This window comes from Balaenoptera borealis (assembly GCF_965194805.1).
Source record: "Balaenoptera borealis genome assembly, chromosome: 13".
Taxonomy (NCBI): Eukaryota; Metazoa; Chordata; class Mammalia; order Artiodactyla; family Balaenopteridae; genus Balaenoptera; species Balaenoptera borealis.
Window position 1 is genome coordinate 80,953,611 of NC_138870.1, and position 18,547 is coordinate 80,972,157.

The 18,547-nt window shown below is 40.9% G+C and overlaps 2 protein-coding genes across 15 annotated transcripts in view; one reads left to right on the top strand and one right to left on the bottom strand.

The window, feature by feature from the left end:
• The window catches only part of FGD6 (FYVE, RhoGEF and PH domain containing 6), a 109,667-nt gene extending 100,483 nt beyond the window's left edge, over nucleotides 1-9,184 (bottom strand). For 5 of the 7 annotated variants that reach the window (XR_014233319.1, XR_014233320.1, XM_082350414.1 and 2 more), the window contains exons 1-3: nucleotides 8,925-9,054; nucleotides 8,675-8,806; nucleotides 965-3,389 (exon numbers count right to left, since the gene is read on the bottom strand). Coding sequence is in view for 5 of the 7 variants with exons in the window: in XM_082350414.1 (XP_082206540.1) it covers nucleotides 965-3,389; nucleotides 8,675-8,806; nucleotides 8,925-8,940 (2,573 nt within the window). In the remaining 2 variants the exon portion in view is untranslated. Of the gene's footprint in view, nucleotides 1-964; nucleotides 3,390-8,674; nucleotides 8,807-8,924 lie in introns of all 7 variants that reach the window. The other 2 variants (XM_082350417.1, XM_082350416.1) reach the window with 2 other exon arrangements.
• A 269-nt stretch (nucleotides 9,185-9,453) lies between these two features.
• The window catches only part of VEZT (vezatin, adherens junctions transmembrane protein), a 73,023-nt gene continuing 63,929 nt past the window's right edge, over nucleotides 9,454-18,547 (top strand). For all 8 annotated transcript variants that reach the window (XM_082349519.1, XM_082349513.1, XM_082349515.1 and 5 more), the window contains exon 1: nucleotides 9,454-9,594. In XM_082349519.1, coding sequence (XP_082205645.1) covers nucleotides 9,496-9,594 — 99 coding nt within the window. In that variant the 5' untranslated portion in view covers nucleotides 9,454-9,495. The remainder of the gene's footprint in view (nucleotides 9,595-18,547) is intronic.

An 18,547-nucleotide genomic window follows, 5' to 3' on the forward strand; every position in this document is an offset into this window, starting at 1 on the left:
GGCTCCCTTTGTGACTACGGAGAGAGAAGGAAGCTGCTCCCACAGTTACCTCCTTTGCCTCTCTTTCACTCATTCTCTCATATACTCAACCAACATCTACTGATTCCTACTAAGCCCCTTGCTTGGCCTTATGCAGGACAAAAAGATATGACCAAAACTCTTGGAGCTTAAAACCGAATACCAATCAGACAATTCTACCATAAAACAGACTGAGATAAAGGATACCACAGCATAACTGGGAAGTCAGAATAGGAAATAAACACTTCCCACTAAGTAAGTGTAGAAGCTTCACGATGCAAAGGATTGCTGAGCAGGACCATCAAGAATGTGCAAGGTTTCAGTTAAGACAGATGAAGTAGGTACACCAGAGGTAGGAAGTACACATACAAAAGTGAGAAAGGACAGTAATTATGTTTTTCCTGCATTTTTCCTATGTCCATCTGAAGTTAATTAGCCTTCAACAAGTAAAATAACTAATCCTCAAAGAGTAGTGAATTTTGCAAATTTAGAGGTTTTACCTGACAAGGGCAACATAGGTAAACACAGATTTCAAAAACTTCACAGATTTCTTACATCTCGCAAATAAACCTCATTGAATTGGCCAATTTCCTCCCGTAGGTTCTTGCTATGACTTCCAAGTTGGTGCTTTAGAGGAAATGGGATGTCTCTGTTCTAGGTGTTCCTTGTAGTACCTATACTACTACTACTACTGGTTCAAATTCTTTGAATCAGCTACTAAAATAAGTCAACTACTTAAAGGCTGCATTGCAAACACCCATCCCGACTATATGATAAAAAGAGACTGCACTTTGGAAACAATTTAATATACGCTTAACTAAACCACTCCCTCAGGAAGTGATTTTTTTCCCACGTATGAGATCTTAACCTAGCTCACAGGGCTGCTGAAGGTTAATTTCAGTGATGCAAGCAAAAGGGTAGTGTCTGTCTGACACCTAAGTGTTACCTGGAATGTTGATGTCTGGGTTCAAGTTGCAGCTGGCCTTCTGGAGCTTCATATGGCTCTTCTACCTCATACACATTTGCATCAGTGTCCTCCACGCTGCTGGAATTCTGCCATTCCAGCTCTGGAGTTTTCCCCACAGTCATAATAAATGGCAAGTTTTCATACTCTGGTATTTCCTCATAATGGCGTATATTTTCATACTCCGGTGCACAGCCGCTTATAACAGATTTGCAAGGTGCCTGCGAGGATGACTCCCTGGAGAGCAGTTGGTCATCCAAAGACTCAGCTCTTGGTCCATTAGCTGCACTGGTCTGGCCCCGCGACTTCTTCCTCTTCTTTTGGGATTCCAGGCTATAGTTATCTGTCGAATATGCCTTAATGGGTTTATTTCTCTTTTCTTCTACCAACAAGCCATGCCAATCACTTTCACTCCCTTTTCTCTCCCCACCCGCAAGGCTGCCTGAGGTTGTGTCTCCGAGTTGGCTACTCTTGGACCAAAATTTCTGGAAGTCACTCTTCATGAAACAGATGGACAGCTTCATGTTGAGCAACTTCTTTAAAGAGTTCTTCTTTTGAGAGTCTTTGCAAGGCTTAGTGCACCTTTCTGCATCCACAGCAGATAATGATTTTGCTCTAGGCTTGGTCAGGGCAGTGGGAGGCTCACTGTTTGAGGATATGGTAACAGACTTTAAGGATTCTGGGTTCCCTGAAAAGGGTATAATAGGATGAGGTAATTTCCACACTGGCTTCTCTGAAGCCCGTTTAGGCATATCAAAGGAGGACGACACACCATGGTTTTGGGCACATAAATGCTGAAGGTGATTTCTTTCTAGACCCTTCTCTGAACTTTTTTCTTCGTTTGAGGGATAAGAACTTTTCTCCATAAGCTCCTCTGAGGCAGCCTTTTTAAGCACTCCTGCAGAAGGCAAGCTGTGTCTTTGAGGTTTTTTGGGGACAATTCTTGAGGAACTTTCATCTTTTATCATAGATTCCTTTTGCAGTTGAGGGACAGACACTCCCGGGTTACAGGCAGTAGGCAAATGTTCGGTGCAGGTTAATCTGAGCTGCTTGGGCAGGCTCATAGATAGAGTACTGCATCTTATAAAACTGGTCCTTTTGTCCACAGCAGGTGACATACTAGAACCATCTCCTGTCTTGTCAGAACTCAAATTAGAGTCTGTCTCTAAAGGAGATGCCATATTTTCAAAGGAAGATGTTTCAGGACACAGAGCTTTTTGTGAGTTGATTAAGTTTTGTCTGTCATCGCTGAAGTCCACATTCAATTCACTTTTATTTCCTGGCTTCACTTTGTCCACCTGTTCCTGGTTACACAAAACATTCCGATGAAAAACACTGATTTTATTGTTTTTCAAACTATCTTCAAAAAGACAAGGAGAGCTACTGTCTACATTCTCTGGTTCTTCAGTACTTTCACTTGGAGTATCTATATGTTTCTGGCGTAACAGGCGTGCAGCACGTGTCTTTCTGGGCTTGGGAGTTGGAAATTTGGGGGTGTATGGCACTAAGTGAATTTCCAAGGGACCAAGGTCTTTGACTTCTGATTTCTTAATATCTCTATCTGAAGATAAAAAAGTACTCCTTTTACCATTTTCTAGAGCTTCTTGTTCAGATGAATGAAAGTAAGTGTTGCTTTTTTCACTGTCACCCTGACTAGTTTCAAAATTTTGAAATTCATCACTAGGAAGTTGTAGGTGGCAATGGTGATGATCAGAAACTTTTTCGAAGCTGGACAGGGAAGGTGACAAATCTGCAAATTCAATTCTGAATTGTCTGTTGGAATTACAGCCATCACTCATTTCTGGACTGTCTGTGGATCTGTGCTTCTGTGGAAAAATAAAAGGTGACGTTCGTTGTGTTAAAACATCTTTGAGCTTCTCTTCCAGGATATTTGCCTTTAAAACTACTTCACTCTGGCTCTTGACCTTTTCATCATTAGAATCACATTTACGCTGAGTTTTTATAGCTGAAGAGGACTCACCAATTTTATTATTTTCTAAATTTTCATGCATTTCCAGGGGCCCTAAGACAAGCTGCTTGACACACAAATTCTCTCTATTTCCAAGCTTATGGTTACACTCAGAACGGCAGGAACACATTGGTAAAATATAATCACTGCTCTGATGCCCTCTGTTTTTGCAGCTAGAGTTGTCAATGCTTTCAGGGAATTCCTGTTTATGCTCTTCCAGGTTCACGATGATTTTCCTTGATGGTGACTGCCTGATGTCTTGAACGGGTGAGGCCTTCAGAACTTTTGGTTTCGGAGCTATTGCTGGTTTGGTTTTCTTTGTTGACTGTGGAACACTAGAAACCACGATCTCAGGTTTAGGTGCAACAGGAGGTGGAGCTGGCTTATTATTTGCCACCACAAACTTTGGCTTGGGGGCCACTGGTGGCTTCTTAATCTCTAGAAAGGAAAAAAAATCTGATAACCAAAAAACCAAGGCACAAGATAAATGATTAAATTTGATAACATTTTTACTTTTGACAATACGCTGAACTTGCATTTTACTAGGTAGTTTATATTATATTATACAGAGTCTATTATTACTCTTGAAAATTCCTTAAATTGCCCTTCAGTTCCAGTACACATAGCTTTGGATATATTGTACATTGCTTAATAAGTCCAATACAGTTTTTCTTCTAACTCTGGAATGGATTACCATATCTTCAGGCAACACTAAATGAAATACAGTAACTGGCTTCTGCTTGAGATCCGTATGTAGGAGAAGGCACTTCAGTTCATTTGCTGAGTGCTAAGAGTTGAATCTGCCTAAGGTTTATGTAGGATGCAACTCTAAGTTTCTCATGTGAATAAGCAGTACATATTCTTCTATCTCAATGACATACAGTAGAATTGTATGAATGCCCTTTATCAATGACCTATCTCACTAGAACCACAAAATAACCTAAAAAGGAATACAGAAATCAGAAATTTTCCAAACTGAAAAGTAATGATACTGTAATATTTGAGGCTCTTGATAAGGTTGGTATTTTTTCTGTGCAGGGGTTGTCAAATGGGAATTTTCATTATAATCCTTCACTGAGATTTATTTTTAAAATGTCACATACCTACGCTCTACCCCAGGTGATTACGCTGTGTACCCTTCATTTATAACCACTATTCTAGTGCATTTAAAAGATGACCATGATTCCTATTGTAGTAATTCTTTCTTGGCATTATGTAAAAAGGACTCAATGAGCACCTATTACACTGTGCTAGATTTGCAAAGATCTGCCACTAACCTACAGGAACCTAAATAAAAGCTTCACACAAAAGACCTATAAAATGAAGTTACATAGAGTCTGAACATCCTCATTTTTTAACGTTCTTTTATGTTTTTCTACCTATACTATCACCTATCACCCCGTCATATTTCCCAAGACAAGGTAAAACATATTTTATCTTATACTTCTTATACTTATGTTTGTTCCTCCAACAGGATCTAACGCTTAATGAAAACTTAGTTAGTGAAAAACATAAACATAAACCTTTCAAAATATCATCTGCTGGACATTGTTTAAGTACTTGAATACACAGAGGCTTTGATTCTTCACTTGGTGAGGAGTTTCTTTTCAACAAAGGAAATTAGTCACAACACTCCAACCCGGGAAGATATTACAGGGACATGAGTAGGGAGGAAAAAAAAAAAAAAGAGTAGGGTGCTCTACTTCCTTTTACCAACCAAGGAAGAATTTCTCAAACCCCTAATACTCTGTGTTCAACCAAGATCACCTGATGACAGATGCCTTCTCATTCAATTCCTCAGGATAATGTTATAATAAAAAAGATATGAAGTATTTCCAAAATGACTTAATACAAATTCCCAATACCATGCAATTTCAGTTGTGTTCAATAAGCATGTTATTATTGTTTTCTTAGGTAGAAAAAATTTTAAAACCATTCAAAGCCTAATGATAAAGCTTGGTGTAATGGTCTATTAAACTCCTGACCTATAAAGTCTTAAGAGAAAGTATGAATGCCCTAGGCCTCTTACCTCCCATCTTACTCAAGATAAGGAAAACAGACAGACCATCACATTGATTTCATTTCTGTAAGCATTCTGAAAACATCCTACCTCTGGGCATTTTGAAGGAATTAAAAAAAAAAAAAGAAATCAGTTCTGTAACATGGAAAGAGTTCTGGAGATTGGGTGCACAGCAGTATGAACGTACTTAACGCTACTGAACTGTACACTTAAAAATAGTATAGATGGTAAATTTATGTTAGGTGTATTTTACCACAACTAAAAAAAACAAACAAAAAAACCCCGTCTCATTAATCTTTTACTTTCTGAATCTTAGAGCCTTTTCAGAAGCTTCAGGGTCATTTACCCAACCAATTTTTGCTATTTTAGTTCAATCATTTTTCATAAATCTCTGTTCTTAGTGTCCTAGAAATTCAATTAACTATATGAATTATGGTCGATTACCAACAGATATAGCGCAGCATTATGTACCTAACTGCCTCAACACATACTCACTGACTTAAATAAAGAGGCCAATAACATAACTGGGTGTGCCTCTGTGTGGAGAATTGGTTGCCTCAGTTTCCTTACTTGCAAATGAGGGAGCTGAACAGATCTCTAAAGCCTAAATGATTGAGATGATAACTTCAGGAGATATCTGCTTCAGGAGAACCCTTAGATTCTCTAGCCGCTTTGCCCTGTGTGATTTTTCTTCGGTGTACCTCCCTCTGTCTTCACCACTAGAAGGCAAGCTCCAGGAGGGCAGGTACTTTGTCTCTTTGCTGTATCCCCAACGCTAAACATAGGGCCTGGGAACAGTCAGAGTTGCCACATAGGCATAGTCTTTACTATGTCTCAATAACAAGATATTTCTTTAAAAAGAAATCAATATCCACTTAAATGTAGAATATTTTGAAAAGTTAGCAGGAATCAACTTCAATAGGATTACTGAATAAGTTCTTTAAATTTATTTAATTAATTTATTTATTTATGGCTGCGTAGGGTCTTTGTTGCTGCACACACGTTTTCTCTAGTTGCGGTGAGTGGAGGTTACTCTTCTTAGTGGTGCGCGGGCTTCTCATTGCGGTGACTTCTCTTGTTGTGGAGCACGGGCTCTAGGCGCGCGGGCTTCAGTAGTTGTGGTGGATGTGGGCTCAGTAGTTGTGCCTTGTGGGCTCTAGAGCGCAGGCTCAGTAGTTGTGGCACACGGGCTGAGTTGCTCCACAGCATGTGGGATCTTCCCGGACCAGGGCTTGAACCAGCGTCCCCTGCATTGGCAGGTGGATTCTTAACCACTGCGCCACCAGGGAAGTCCCTAAGTTCTTAATTATTAGTAGGAACAAGTGTTCAACTAAGTCACTAGAATAGCAATATTTGAAGTCCTTCATTATTATTATTTTTTTAATTTTAAAATTATTTATTTATTTTTTAGTGGCTCTATTTTGAAAGAAACACAGCTCAAAAAATAACGAGCCTTTATATTACGGTCTGCTCCAATGTCAAACTCTTGAAATAAGTGCACGACGTTTGGAAATGGATCCAGCACCTTTGGATCTTAATACTGTATCAACAGTCAGACCCAAAGCTTTTTAGAGCATAGCAGCAAATCTTTTATTTACACAGCTGTTTGGCTCCAGGGAAAATAAGGTAAGAAAGTAAAGCACTAGGTACCATTTTACTAACAATTACAAACACACTCATCATCTGTTACACACAGATGGCAGCGGTCCACGTGCAACACTTTCTTAGCTATTGGACCAGCCAAAAAGCAGAGCACAGCACATATACACCGAGACCTGTACATGTTCAAAAATATTTGAAATATATTTCTATAATCATCTCTCCTTTTTTCATATACTGATTAGAATAATTCTAAAATCTCTATTGTGGGCCTACTCTTTCACAGACACAGAAAAACAAAGCAAGCTCTTCTTCAGGATACATATAACTTAGATGTTCTACATTTTTCTTATTGCCTTAAATTAAGCAAACCATCCCAAATACCACAGATTAGATTCAGTGTAAACAAACATCCCCTCCCCCAACTGCAAATAACATTCCTAAAGTTTTAATGAATTCTGAATACTGTTCCAAAGAGCATCATAAACAGCTTGTAAGAATGATGAACACATAATTTTATAAGAATAGGATGCAAATAAAACCTCAGTTCTTTTCCATATTCTCCATTTAGACATGAGAAAAAATAATAAATCTTAACAGATGGGCGAATAAAAAAGTAGTTAATGCTTCTCAGCAAGCCATGCTAAAAACCAACTAACTCAGCTAAACACAGGAAGTGTCCCTCTTTTAAAACACCACAAAAATGTCTGTGGACTTCTTTAATTATAAAGTTGATAAAATATAAAAATAGTTTGCATTATTCGAGGGTCATTCAAATGAAAGAATAATAAAATTCCAGACTGAGACCTAGATCCGGTCTACATATTTAAATGTAGAATTAAATGCTTCTGTATAGGTTCATTATAAACTGTTAGGACTGGAACTGAAAACTCATACATATAAGGTATGAATTTTAAATGTGTTTGACACTGGAGGGGAGAGTTAAAATTGGCTGGAAGGATTTTAAAATCTCCAACCACTTTAAATTGAAATTAAATTAGACTTGTTCCTTAATAAAACTTAAAGTGAGGCACAGAAATTTAGGATGAAAATAATTCACCTCAAGTAAGTAGAAAGCCTCCCTTTGGTAAGGAAAAGAGAGTTTATAAATAACATAATTCCCAGTACACGATGACATATCTCCTGTACACACATACAGCATCAAAAAGGAAAGATCCACATCTTCCTCAGGAACACTACTATGGGAACACTTCACCCCTTGCTTTCTTATTCCTATTGGCTAAACTTCTTGCCTCGTTAGTTGTAATCTGATTACACCTAGCCGTACAACCTCCAATATATCTAGGCTTAGAAAGAATACAAACCAGAATATGTAGAGTGCTGTTTGACAGTTGCAAGATGCAGGAATTTAAAATAAATGCCAAGAAAAGCTAAGAAAATTTAATCTGATACTTACATGCTGGTTCTAGAAGTAACTGTGGTGAAGCTTTACACTATTTTACTATAAAATGTCTAATGAAAGTTTATTTATTACAACGTGGGCAAAAATGTTCCTTAATACTGAATACATTATTAAGTTCTGGCTTAAAAATTAACCTATGTTCTTATAAGTGAATTTAACACCACTTTAGTAATTATTTTGGAAAATAGGAACTGTTCCTTCACAATGTTTAGAGATACAACGTCCAGAATTCTTCAAAGTCTACACAAAGGTAATACAACAGGCTTTGCCTTTTGGATAAAGGGAAACGACGACAGGAGGCAGTCAGAAAATAAGGCTTTGTCTACACTAACCAGGTAGAAACAGGGGGAAAAAATCCATAAAAAATTGTATGAAAATGAACCAAAACCTTGGCATCGGCAATTCTACTCCTCTGCTCCTCAGGTAACCGGGGGAAAACCACCAAAACAGGAGTAAAAATGTCTAAACCTCTTTACTTAATAAGGGTCAGGGTTTCCAGTCGACATTAGGGGTTAAAGCCGCTCAGCCTAGTCGCCGAGTTCAACACTCCGGGAACACTGCCCTTTCCTAGAATAACTGATTTCTTAACATGGGAATCTAAACTATTTTCATACGCAAAGGCAAAGTCGCTCAAATTTTAAGAGAGAAGAGTAAACGCCCTCTTTACATTTCCCGTTTCACCTGGCGCTAAGAGACCCCAACACGGTCTTCTTTTAAAAGGAGGTCCCAAGAGACACACGATTTCCAAAGAGCCCCTCTTGGCATGAAGGGACGAAAAAATCCGGCAGCAGACACCGTCTCCTCCGCACAGTCCTGAGGAAAGGTAGAGAGAATATCGCTAACCCATCCCGGAGGACAAAGTTGCTCCGAGGCCAAGACCTGCAGCGCTCGCTACAAACTTTCCAGCGGCAGCGCGAGCGCCGTCACTTACCGGCGGCAGAAGTCATGATTCCCCCGTGTAGCTCGCTTCCCCGCTCGCCCCCCTCAATCCCCGCTCCCCTTACAGTCCATTGTTTCAAGAGTTTGGGCAGAAGAGAAAAGCCCCAGCAGAGCCCACATTCCGTCCCGCGGCCCCGAGACGCAACCCCAGCGCCGCACAAAGGACGCGACCGGCTCCGGGGACCCGGCGGCGCTCCCGGGCGCGAGCCGCCGGCGACGGGCGGGCGGGCACGAGCGCCGCCCAGCCGAGCTCCCGGCAGACGGGCACGCGCGCACACGAGCAGTGCTCACCGCAGCTTCGCCGGCGCGCGCCCTTCTCCAGCTCCAAAAAAAAAAATCAGAGCTCCAGGCGCCCCCTGCTAGTCGCGGCCGTAAAAGGCGGACAAAAGCCCCAGCCTCCTCCAATCAGAGGGCCCGAGTTTCAGCCCGTTCCCGCCCCTCCCGCCCACACGTTCAAGCTCAGCACCAATGAGCGGGCCTGGAAAAGGGGCGTGAGCTGCGAGGCATGCTGGGAATTGTAGTTTTCTGGCTCACGGGACCTGCAGAAGCAGAAGCTTGGGTGCATGCAGCCGGTTCTCCCGCCTTCATTTCCCATCGTGCTGAGGCGGGTGGCATGGCGGAGAAGGATGACACCGGATTTTGACGAAGAGGTGGTTTTTGAGGTAAGGGGAAAATGGCGGTGCGTGTGAGTTGCCTTTGTTTGAGAAGGACGAGTGAGAAGACGAGGAGGCCGGGCGAGAGGCCGATCCCGGGGAGAGGAATCGGGTGACGCTCCTGCCGGCCTCGGTCACCGAATCTCGGCAATTTCCGGGCCTAATGTTGGAAGCAGCCTGACAGGTGTAGCCTGAGGCACTCTCGCCGCGCCTGGCCTCTGAATCGGGCCCTCCCAGAATTCCCAGCCAGGCCGGTGGACTAGAGCCCTGCTTGTTCATACTCACCCGTACGATTTAGCCTCCCCCTTTTTCGTCCTCGATTTGTTCGGGTCAGTATCCAGAAATGCCCCAGGTCACAGTTTGCGGTCCAGGCGTGGCCCTCGAAATGGAGGCAGCAGGTGCTAGTTTTTGTTTTTGTTTTTGTTTTTTTATACCGTGGTTTAAGATCTGTGTGTGGGACCTACTGTGGGTGATTTGGGCCGCGGTATCTCAGCATCTAATTCTTTTGTCCTTTGCTCTTGCGCTAGGTGTAGCTAGTTCTTCTGATTCGAGGCTCGGGTGTGAGTGCTTTTGTGTGGGACTATTTTAAGACGTCCTCTGCCATCTTGAATGAAAACAAAAACAAAAATACAGTCTATAGTGTTTTTGTTGCCATTTGTCTATCCGACACAGGTGAAAAGTCACACCCCTGTATAAGGCATGTATGTATACTTTACTAAAATCCATTCATCCGACAAGATTTTAAGAAATTTAAGAAAAGAAACGGCTCATTCCATACCATCAGAGAGCTACGCAATAAATAGTACAGAATGGTAAATGTTGAAATATATACAAACTGTCATTGGAGGATTGATTTGGAAACCGCCGTCTGTTCCTGTGGCCTCGGAGACACTACACCCAGTAAATGGATATTGGAGGTGGATCTTGAACTGTGAATATGTTTAGAGAGATGGAAGGGAGAAAATGCATTATAAGGAAAGAGAACAGAGTATGCCAAGGTTGGGAGGTATGAAAGTACCTGGTGTAGATTTTTCAGGGACTTGAGTGTGGAGTGTCGCTATATAAAGTGGTTTGATGGGGCTGGATTGTAGAAGTAGTGGAAGATAGGGCTCTTTTACCAAAAGGAAGTGCCTGGATTTGAGGAGGTCAGTAGGGAAGGCAAGCGCCTGAGTTCTGGAAAAGAGAGAAGAAATAATTGAATAATGGCTTGGACAGATACTTCTAAGGTAAAATCGAGGAAACAGTTACAAGATTGAATGTGGGAGATGAAGACGAGACAAAAATCTATGTTGCTTAGATTGCTAGAGAGAGGGAACTGGGTGGATACTTTTTTACCCTATTCTTAGATATCTGAGTATAATAGTAATACATGCTCAAAGAACATTTCATTGTAGAAAACAAGCCACAAAATTAAAATCACTCTTTTTCCTACCACCCACAGTTGGCCATTAACATTATAGTATGTGTTCTTACAGACTTTTTTTCTACTCAAATGTATGTTTGATATTTTTTAAACACAAAAAATATACCACATAGAGTTTTATATGTATTTTTCAGTGAGTCTTTTCCTATTCATTACTCTTTGAAAACAATAACATAATATCCAATCATGTATGTGTATCATAATATAACTATTTTCCCATTCTTGGATAGTTATATTGTTTCAAAATACAATTGTAATCAGCACTGACATAAGTCTATCTTTTACTGCATCTCTGATTTTTCCGTAGAGTAATTTCTAGAAGGAAAACTAGTGGGTCAAAGGATATGAACATTTTTTAAGACTTATGCAGAAAGGTTATACCTATTCAAGTTTCCATTAGGAGTATTTTCACCAAATCCTCAGCAACAACCTTATTAGTTTCCTTTAATCTTTGTTAATTTTATAGGAAAAATAGCATTCTGTTGTTCTAATTTACATTTTGTGCATTTACTGAAAACATTTTTATTTCTTTCTTGAGCATTTTTTTGTATTTTTTGCTCATTTTACTATTGGATGTTAGCTTCTTATGACTTGCATACGTTTTACTTTTCTTTGTTGTTGTTGTTTTTTTTTTGATGTGAACCTGGTGTAAAGTCCTTATAGAATTTGTTGCAATATTGCTTCTGTTTTATGTTTTGGTTTTCTGGCTGTGAGGCATGTGGGATCTTAGCTCCCTGACCAGGGATCGAACCTGCACCCCCTGCATTGGAAGGTGAAGTCTCAACCACTGGACTGCCAGGGAAGTCCCTTGCATACGTTTTTCATATGTTACTTAACCTTACCATACTTGTAGAAATTTTTTTTAGTTTGTAGTTTAATTTATTTGCTTTTTGTCACATCCGTTAATTTTTATCGCAGCATGATGTTCATAAGAAAAGTGCACAAATCATAAATGTGCAGATTGATGAATTTTCACATGTTGAATACATCCATGTAACCAGTACCCATGTTAAGAAACTGGACGTCAACCAGCACACCAGAAACTCCCTCTTACTCCCTTTCAGTCACTCTCCCCACCCCAAAGATAACCACAATTCAGTTTTGTAATAACTAACTTAGATTCCTTTGGTCTATTTTTATAGTTTACACACTGGGCATTTCCATTTGTATATGCTCTTTTTGCTCTGACTTTTTGCTCTCTGGTTTTGTTTGTTAGATTCATCCATATGGTCATGTGAGCATTTTTTATTTCTCTGTAGTATTCCATGTGAATGCATGACCATTTTTAAATCCACTCTACTATTAATGGTCTTCGGGTGATTTCCAGTTTGAGACTATTATGAATAGTGCTAGTGTGAACCTTTTAGTATATATGTCTTATTGAACATATTTCTGTTGAGTATATACTTAGACGTGGAATTGCTAAGTCATAGGAAATATATACATTCACCTGTGTAGATATTGCCAAACATTATTCCAAAGTGGTTGTACCAATTTATATTCCTACCAGCAGTACAGGAGAGGTCCAGTTGCTCTACAGCCTCACCAACACTTGCTAATTTCAGTTTCTCTTTTTACCATTCTGGTAGGTGTGTACGGGTATCTCCTCTTGGCTTTAATTTGCATTTCCCTGATAAGGAAAGAGGGAGTCTTTTTATATGTTTAAGCACCACTTGTGTATCCACTTTAGTGAAGCCAATTCAAGTTTGTTGCATATTTTCCTTTTGGATTATCTCTTGTTACTGATTTGAAGGAGTTCTTTGCATATACTGGATATAAGTCCTTTGTTGGATCTGTGTACCTCAAATATCTCAGGAGGTGTGTGGCACTCTCTTAATAGTGTCTTTCAATGAACAGAAGCTCTTAACTTTATCATAATCCAAGTAAACCTTTTTCTTTTATGGTTAGTGCCTTTAAAGAAATATTTGCCTGCTCTAAGGTGACAAAGATTATTTTCTCTAAAAGCTTTATTTTACCTTTTGCTTCTAGATCTGCTATCCATCTGGAACTGATTTTTGTATGGTAATAAGTAAAGGTCAATATGTTTTTTTCCCACATGGATGTCTAGTTAACCTGGCATTTTCTTTTTTTTTTTTTTTTTTTAAGAAAGAACTTCCATCTTCAGGAAACAACTTTATTTATTTATTTATAAATTTATTTATTTATTCATTTATTTTTGGCTGTGTTGGGTCTTCGTTGCTGCGCGCCAGCTTTCTGTAGTTGCGGCGAGTGAGGGCTACTCTTCGTTGCGGTGCGCGGGCTTCTCATTGTGGTGGCTTCTCTTGTTGTGGAGCACGGGCTCTGGGCGCACGGGCTTCAGTAGCTGTGGCACGTGGGCTCAGTAGTTGTGGCTCGCAGGCTCTAGAGCGCAGGCTCAGTAGTTGTGGTGCACGGGCTTAGTTGCTCCAAGGCATGTGGGATCTTCCCAGACCAGGGCTTGAACCCGTGTCCCCTGCATTGGCAGGCAGATTCTTAACCGCTGTGCCACCAGGGAAGTCCTAACCTGGCATTTTCTGAACAGACCATCCTTTCCTCGCTGAACTACAATGTTGCCTTTGTCATAAATCAGGATACCTTGTATGTGTGGCCTTGTTTTTGGGTATTCTCTTTTCCATTGGTTAATTTGATCATTCTTGTGCCTATACCACATTATTTTAATTACTGTAACTTTATAATACATATTAGTGTCTGATAGAATAAAACCAGCCAGCTTTATTTTCCTTCAAGATTGCTTTGGCTGTTTTTAGCCCTTTGTATTTCTGAATGAATTTTAGAATCAGCCTGTCATTTTCACTTTAGAAAAAGGAAACTACCAAGATTTGATTGGAATTGCTTTGAATCTATGGATTAATTTGGAGAGACCTGACATCTTTACAGTATTGAATCTTCCAATAGCATTTTTATTGCTTGCCTCATAAATGAGTCAAGCAGCTTCCCATTACTTTCTGTGCTCTAGGACTGATTTTACAAACTGGGAATACAGGGGAGGAAGAACAATTTCCCTCTACCCTTCGAGTTCTTGGCTGAGACCCCTGTCATAAAAGATAGATTAACAAGAGAAAAACAGAAGTTTATTAACATTGTTAGGAAACAAAATTCAACTGGCGTAAATTTAAAAGATCTTACTGGCTTTCTTCAATGATTCATGAATTAGGCAGCATCCCATTCAGCAGACAGAAAGGATCTTCTTCCCAGGATCTGTAAAAAATGAAAGACTTTTGTAGGCAGAAGGGAGTGGGACAAGGAAGTTAGGCTAGCAAAGAGTGGATTGGTCAATCCCAATCTCCCAATTCATCCCACCACCACCACCCACCCCTGCCACTTTCCCCCCTTGGTGTCCATACATTTGTTCTCTGCATCTGTGTCTCTGTTTCTGCTTTGCAAACCAGTTCATCTGTACCATTTTTCTAGGTTCCACATATTTGCGTTAATATACGATATTTTTCTCTTTCTGACTTACTTCACTCTGTATGGCAGTCTCTAGATTCATCCACGTCTCTACAAATGACCCAATTTCGTTCCTTTTTATGGCTGGGATTGGCATATATACACTAATATGTGTAAAATAGATAACTAATAAGAACCTGCTGTATAAAAAAATAAATTTAAAAAAAAGAGTGGATTGGTTGTGTCGAGGTCATGTTCTTTTAGGGGATGGCACGGGTCTGTCAGGCAGATTACCTCACTAGTGTTGATTGGGTAGTTCCTGACTGACTGGCTTAAGATTCTGTTTCTGTTACCGAACGCAAGTTCCTGTGACTGACGCACAAACCGAAAAGTCGAAGTTTGGAGCAGAGAAAGGTTTGTTGCAGGGCCATGCAAGGAGAACAGGTGGCTTGTGCCCAAAAAAACCCCCTAACTCCTTGAAGGGTTTCAGCAAAGCATTTTTTTTTATTTTTTATTTTTTTATTTATTTTTGGCTGTGTTGGGTCTTTGTTTCTGCGCGAGGGCTTTCTCTAGTTGTGGCGAGCGGGGGCCACTCTTCATGGCAGTGCGTGGGCCTCTCACTATCGCGGCCTCTCTTGTTGCGGAGCACAAGCTCCAGATGCGCAGGCTCAGTAGTTGTGGCTCACAGGCCTAGTTGCTCCGCGGCATGTGGGATCGTCCCAGACCAGGGCTTGAACCCGTGTCCCCTGCATTGGCAGGCAGATTCTCAACCACTGCGCCACCAGGGAAGCCCCAGCAAAGCATTTTTAAAGGTCAGGTGAGGGGAGGGGCATCCCAGGGTATGTGCTGGCATCTCAGTTCATGCACAATTCTCTAGTTGGTTGATCTTGAGGTAACAGGGCAGTTAACATTATCAATCCTTAGGTACCAGTAGGTCTGGGGGCTACAGGCTCATGATCATCAAGTAGCTAATTTCTTCCATTTGGTGGCGGTTTTAGCATCTGAAAAGCTCAGGAAATATCATGAAACACTGTTATCTTGGTACTTCTAAGAGGAGCTACAGCAGAAGATATGGGGGAGGGGCTCTGTCCTGGGAAGGCTCCACAGGTCCTGTTCAGTTACATTTCTTGGAGAGGCCAAAAGTGTAATTAAGTCTTGATTTGGTAAGGTGGATCTTAGTATAAGTGGCTCCATTTGGGGCCTGTTGTCCAGTTTTTAACAACATGTATACTGCATATATACACGGGAGATACTGTTTAAAAAAAAACAAAACAGAGCTAGACAGCAGTTAAAGCAGTTAAAACATATTTCATTCAGGACGTGCAATAGTGGGAAAGAGACCTCAGTATAGAACTGGGTTCTATTGCAAATACAGTATGGATAAATGGGAATTCAATTACTAAGAGGAAACACGGGGTCAAGAGGGGTTTTGGCCGAACCAATATAACAGGATTCTTGCTGAAGACAGGCTAGGGTAGTCAGACATTACCTCTGTTACCTCAGACACCAAGGTTTGCAGCAGAGAGAGTTTATTCACAAAGCAGCCAAGGGAGGAGAACAAGTCTCAAATCCACCCTCCCAAAGGTGGCATATTTATGGGGTAAAGGAGCAGGGTGGTCTTAGGTGCAAGGAAAGGTGATTGGAGGTAGGGGAAAAGTGAAGTAGTCGGTGTTCTGTGCAGACATATCTTGGTTACATGCTTCTTCCAGGGATGCATGTTAAAAAATGGAGGTGCTTAGCACGATTTGGGGGTGGAGGTTTTGGCCCTCTGACAACAAAAGAGCATTCATCCAACACCTGTGCAGGCCCAGTGTTAGGGCCCGTGGTCCCAACCAGTCTTAGCTCGAACTGAACAAGAGCTGACTCTAAGTTCCGAAAAAACAACTTAAGTCTCTGTCCCCATTACTATAGCAACCCATACATCAGAGGTGTTATCTGTGGGGTGGTTAAGGAGTCTTGTGGTGTATTACCTAGGCTATGTGAAGCTTGGAGGGTATGCAATTAAGGAGAGGGGAAAAAACTAAAGCAAGCTGATCAGTGACGGCAGTTTATAAGCAGAGAGGTTTTAACAAGCTGTTCCCTTATCTGTTGTTCTGTAAGACTAGCTCAAGAATCTCTATTAGTCACCAGCTTCTGTTAACCCTATAGGGCATGATTACACCTAGGAGAATGGTAGAAGATGAGGAACCCAATATTGAGGGTGATCAGTTGTGGCGGATGGGAGACTCTTGTTAAACTGACATACTAGGGTTCTTGTTAAAATTAGATTTTGCAAGGAAGTGCACAGGTCGGCCTAGGAGAAGTTTTGGGAGCCTGACTAAAGTTTGATTAAGGAAAGAATCTTTGTCAATACCCAGGGGAAAATTCTAACACTCGAAGATGGCTTAGAATTCAGGCTCAGATACCATCTATATGGGGGGGGAGGGGGTGTAGACCTCTTAGGGAAGAGGAAATGTTTACTTAGGAAAGATAAATGGACCCTTAGAAGAGCAGATGGGAGATATGACAAAATTTGTCTGGGTGTAGCCTCCTCTCCTGTGATGAGTCAGTCTTCCCTAGTTGATGAAACTCCCAGGGAGGGGATTTATGATAATTGAGTTCCTTTTGGAAGATTTGTCTTTAGGCAGAATAAGGGGGGGAGTTCAGAGAAAGTTTTCTCCTTCATTTGCTGTTTTTTCAAGTGCCTACAGCCCAAAATTATCAATATGCCCAATGACATAATTTTGGGGTGGCATATTCTGCTACCTTTCAGGAATGATCTATTCCTTGAAGGCATAGCTAAAATTGGCCCTTAAACTGTCTAGGCCAGCAGTCCCCAACCTTTTTGGCACCAGGGACCGGTTTCGTGGAAGACAGTTTTTCCACAGACCGGGCGGCAGGGGAGGGTGGGGGGAGTGGGGGTGGGGTGGGGAATTAAGGGGGGGGGATGGTGTGGGTGGTAATGCTAGTGATGGGGAGCGGCAGATGAAGCCTCTCTCACTCGCCTGCTGTGCGGCCCGGCTCCTAACAGGCCACGGACCGGTACTGGTCTGCGGCCCCGGGGGTTGGGGACTCCTGGTCTAGGCCTTTGCTGGGGGTGTGGGGAATGGATGATGTCTATTGGTTCCTTTTCTTTTATGGTTATTGCTTAGTTCCAGTTTTCTATTTTGGGGGATATTTTGATAGTCTTTTTTTATTCTGAAAGGGAGTGTAATACAGTTGTCAAAGGAACAGACTCTGGAGTTGGACAGCATAGGAAATCCTAGCTCCAGTACATAATAGTTAATGTGATTTTGAGCAGTTTACTTAACTTCTCTATGTGTCAGTTTTCTCAATATTAAGTAGAAATGACAGTATCAATCTCATAGAGCAGTTGTGAGTATTAAATGACTTAATGTAAGTGACCTGATTAGGTCTTATTACTTATGTTATTCATGCCCTCTCTTTTTATGTTGCATAGATTTGCTGCAGTATTGACTTAACAGATATATTTTTCAAAGAATCAGTTATTGGTTTTGTTTGATGGACCCAATTGAATTTGTTAGTGTTTTTTTCTTTTTTTAATTTTTATCTTTTATCTATTTTCTCTCTTCTACTTTGTGTTTATTTTGCTGGTTTTTTTTTTTTCTCTAGCTTCTTGAGTTAAAGACTTAAGTACTAAAAATAATTTGTAAGGTTATAAATTTCCCTATGAGTACTGCATTGGCTGTATTTCATGAGTTTTGAAATGTGGTTTGTCTCACGATTTTGTAATTTCCTTTGTGATTTGTTCTTAGTAGGTGATTTAATAGGTGTATGGGCAAGGGATTGATTTTATTGTTAGTGATGATTTTTCTTCATGTGCTCCTCCAGACCCGTAGTTCTACCCTGACCATTATGGAATGCATCACCTTTATTTCCTTGTCCTATGGATTCCATTTAGGTTCAACCAATGAGAAAGATCTCTTAAATCAGAGGTATCTTAATTTGTTCAGGCTGCTATAACAAAATGCCATAGGCTGGGTGGCTTATAAACAACAAAAATTTAGTTCTCACAGTTCTGGAGGCTGGGAAACCTAAGATTCAGGGTGCCAGCATGGTTTTCTGATGAGAACCCACTTCCTGGTTCATAAATGACTGTCTTTTCCCTGTGACTTTGTATGGTAGAGGGGGTGAGGGAACTCTCTGGGATCT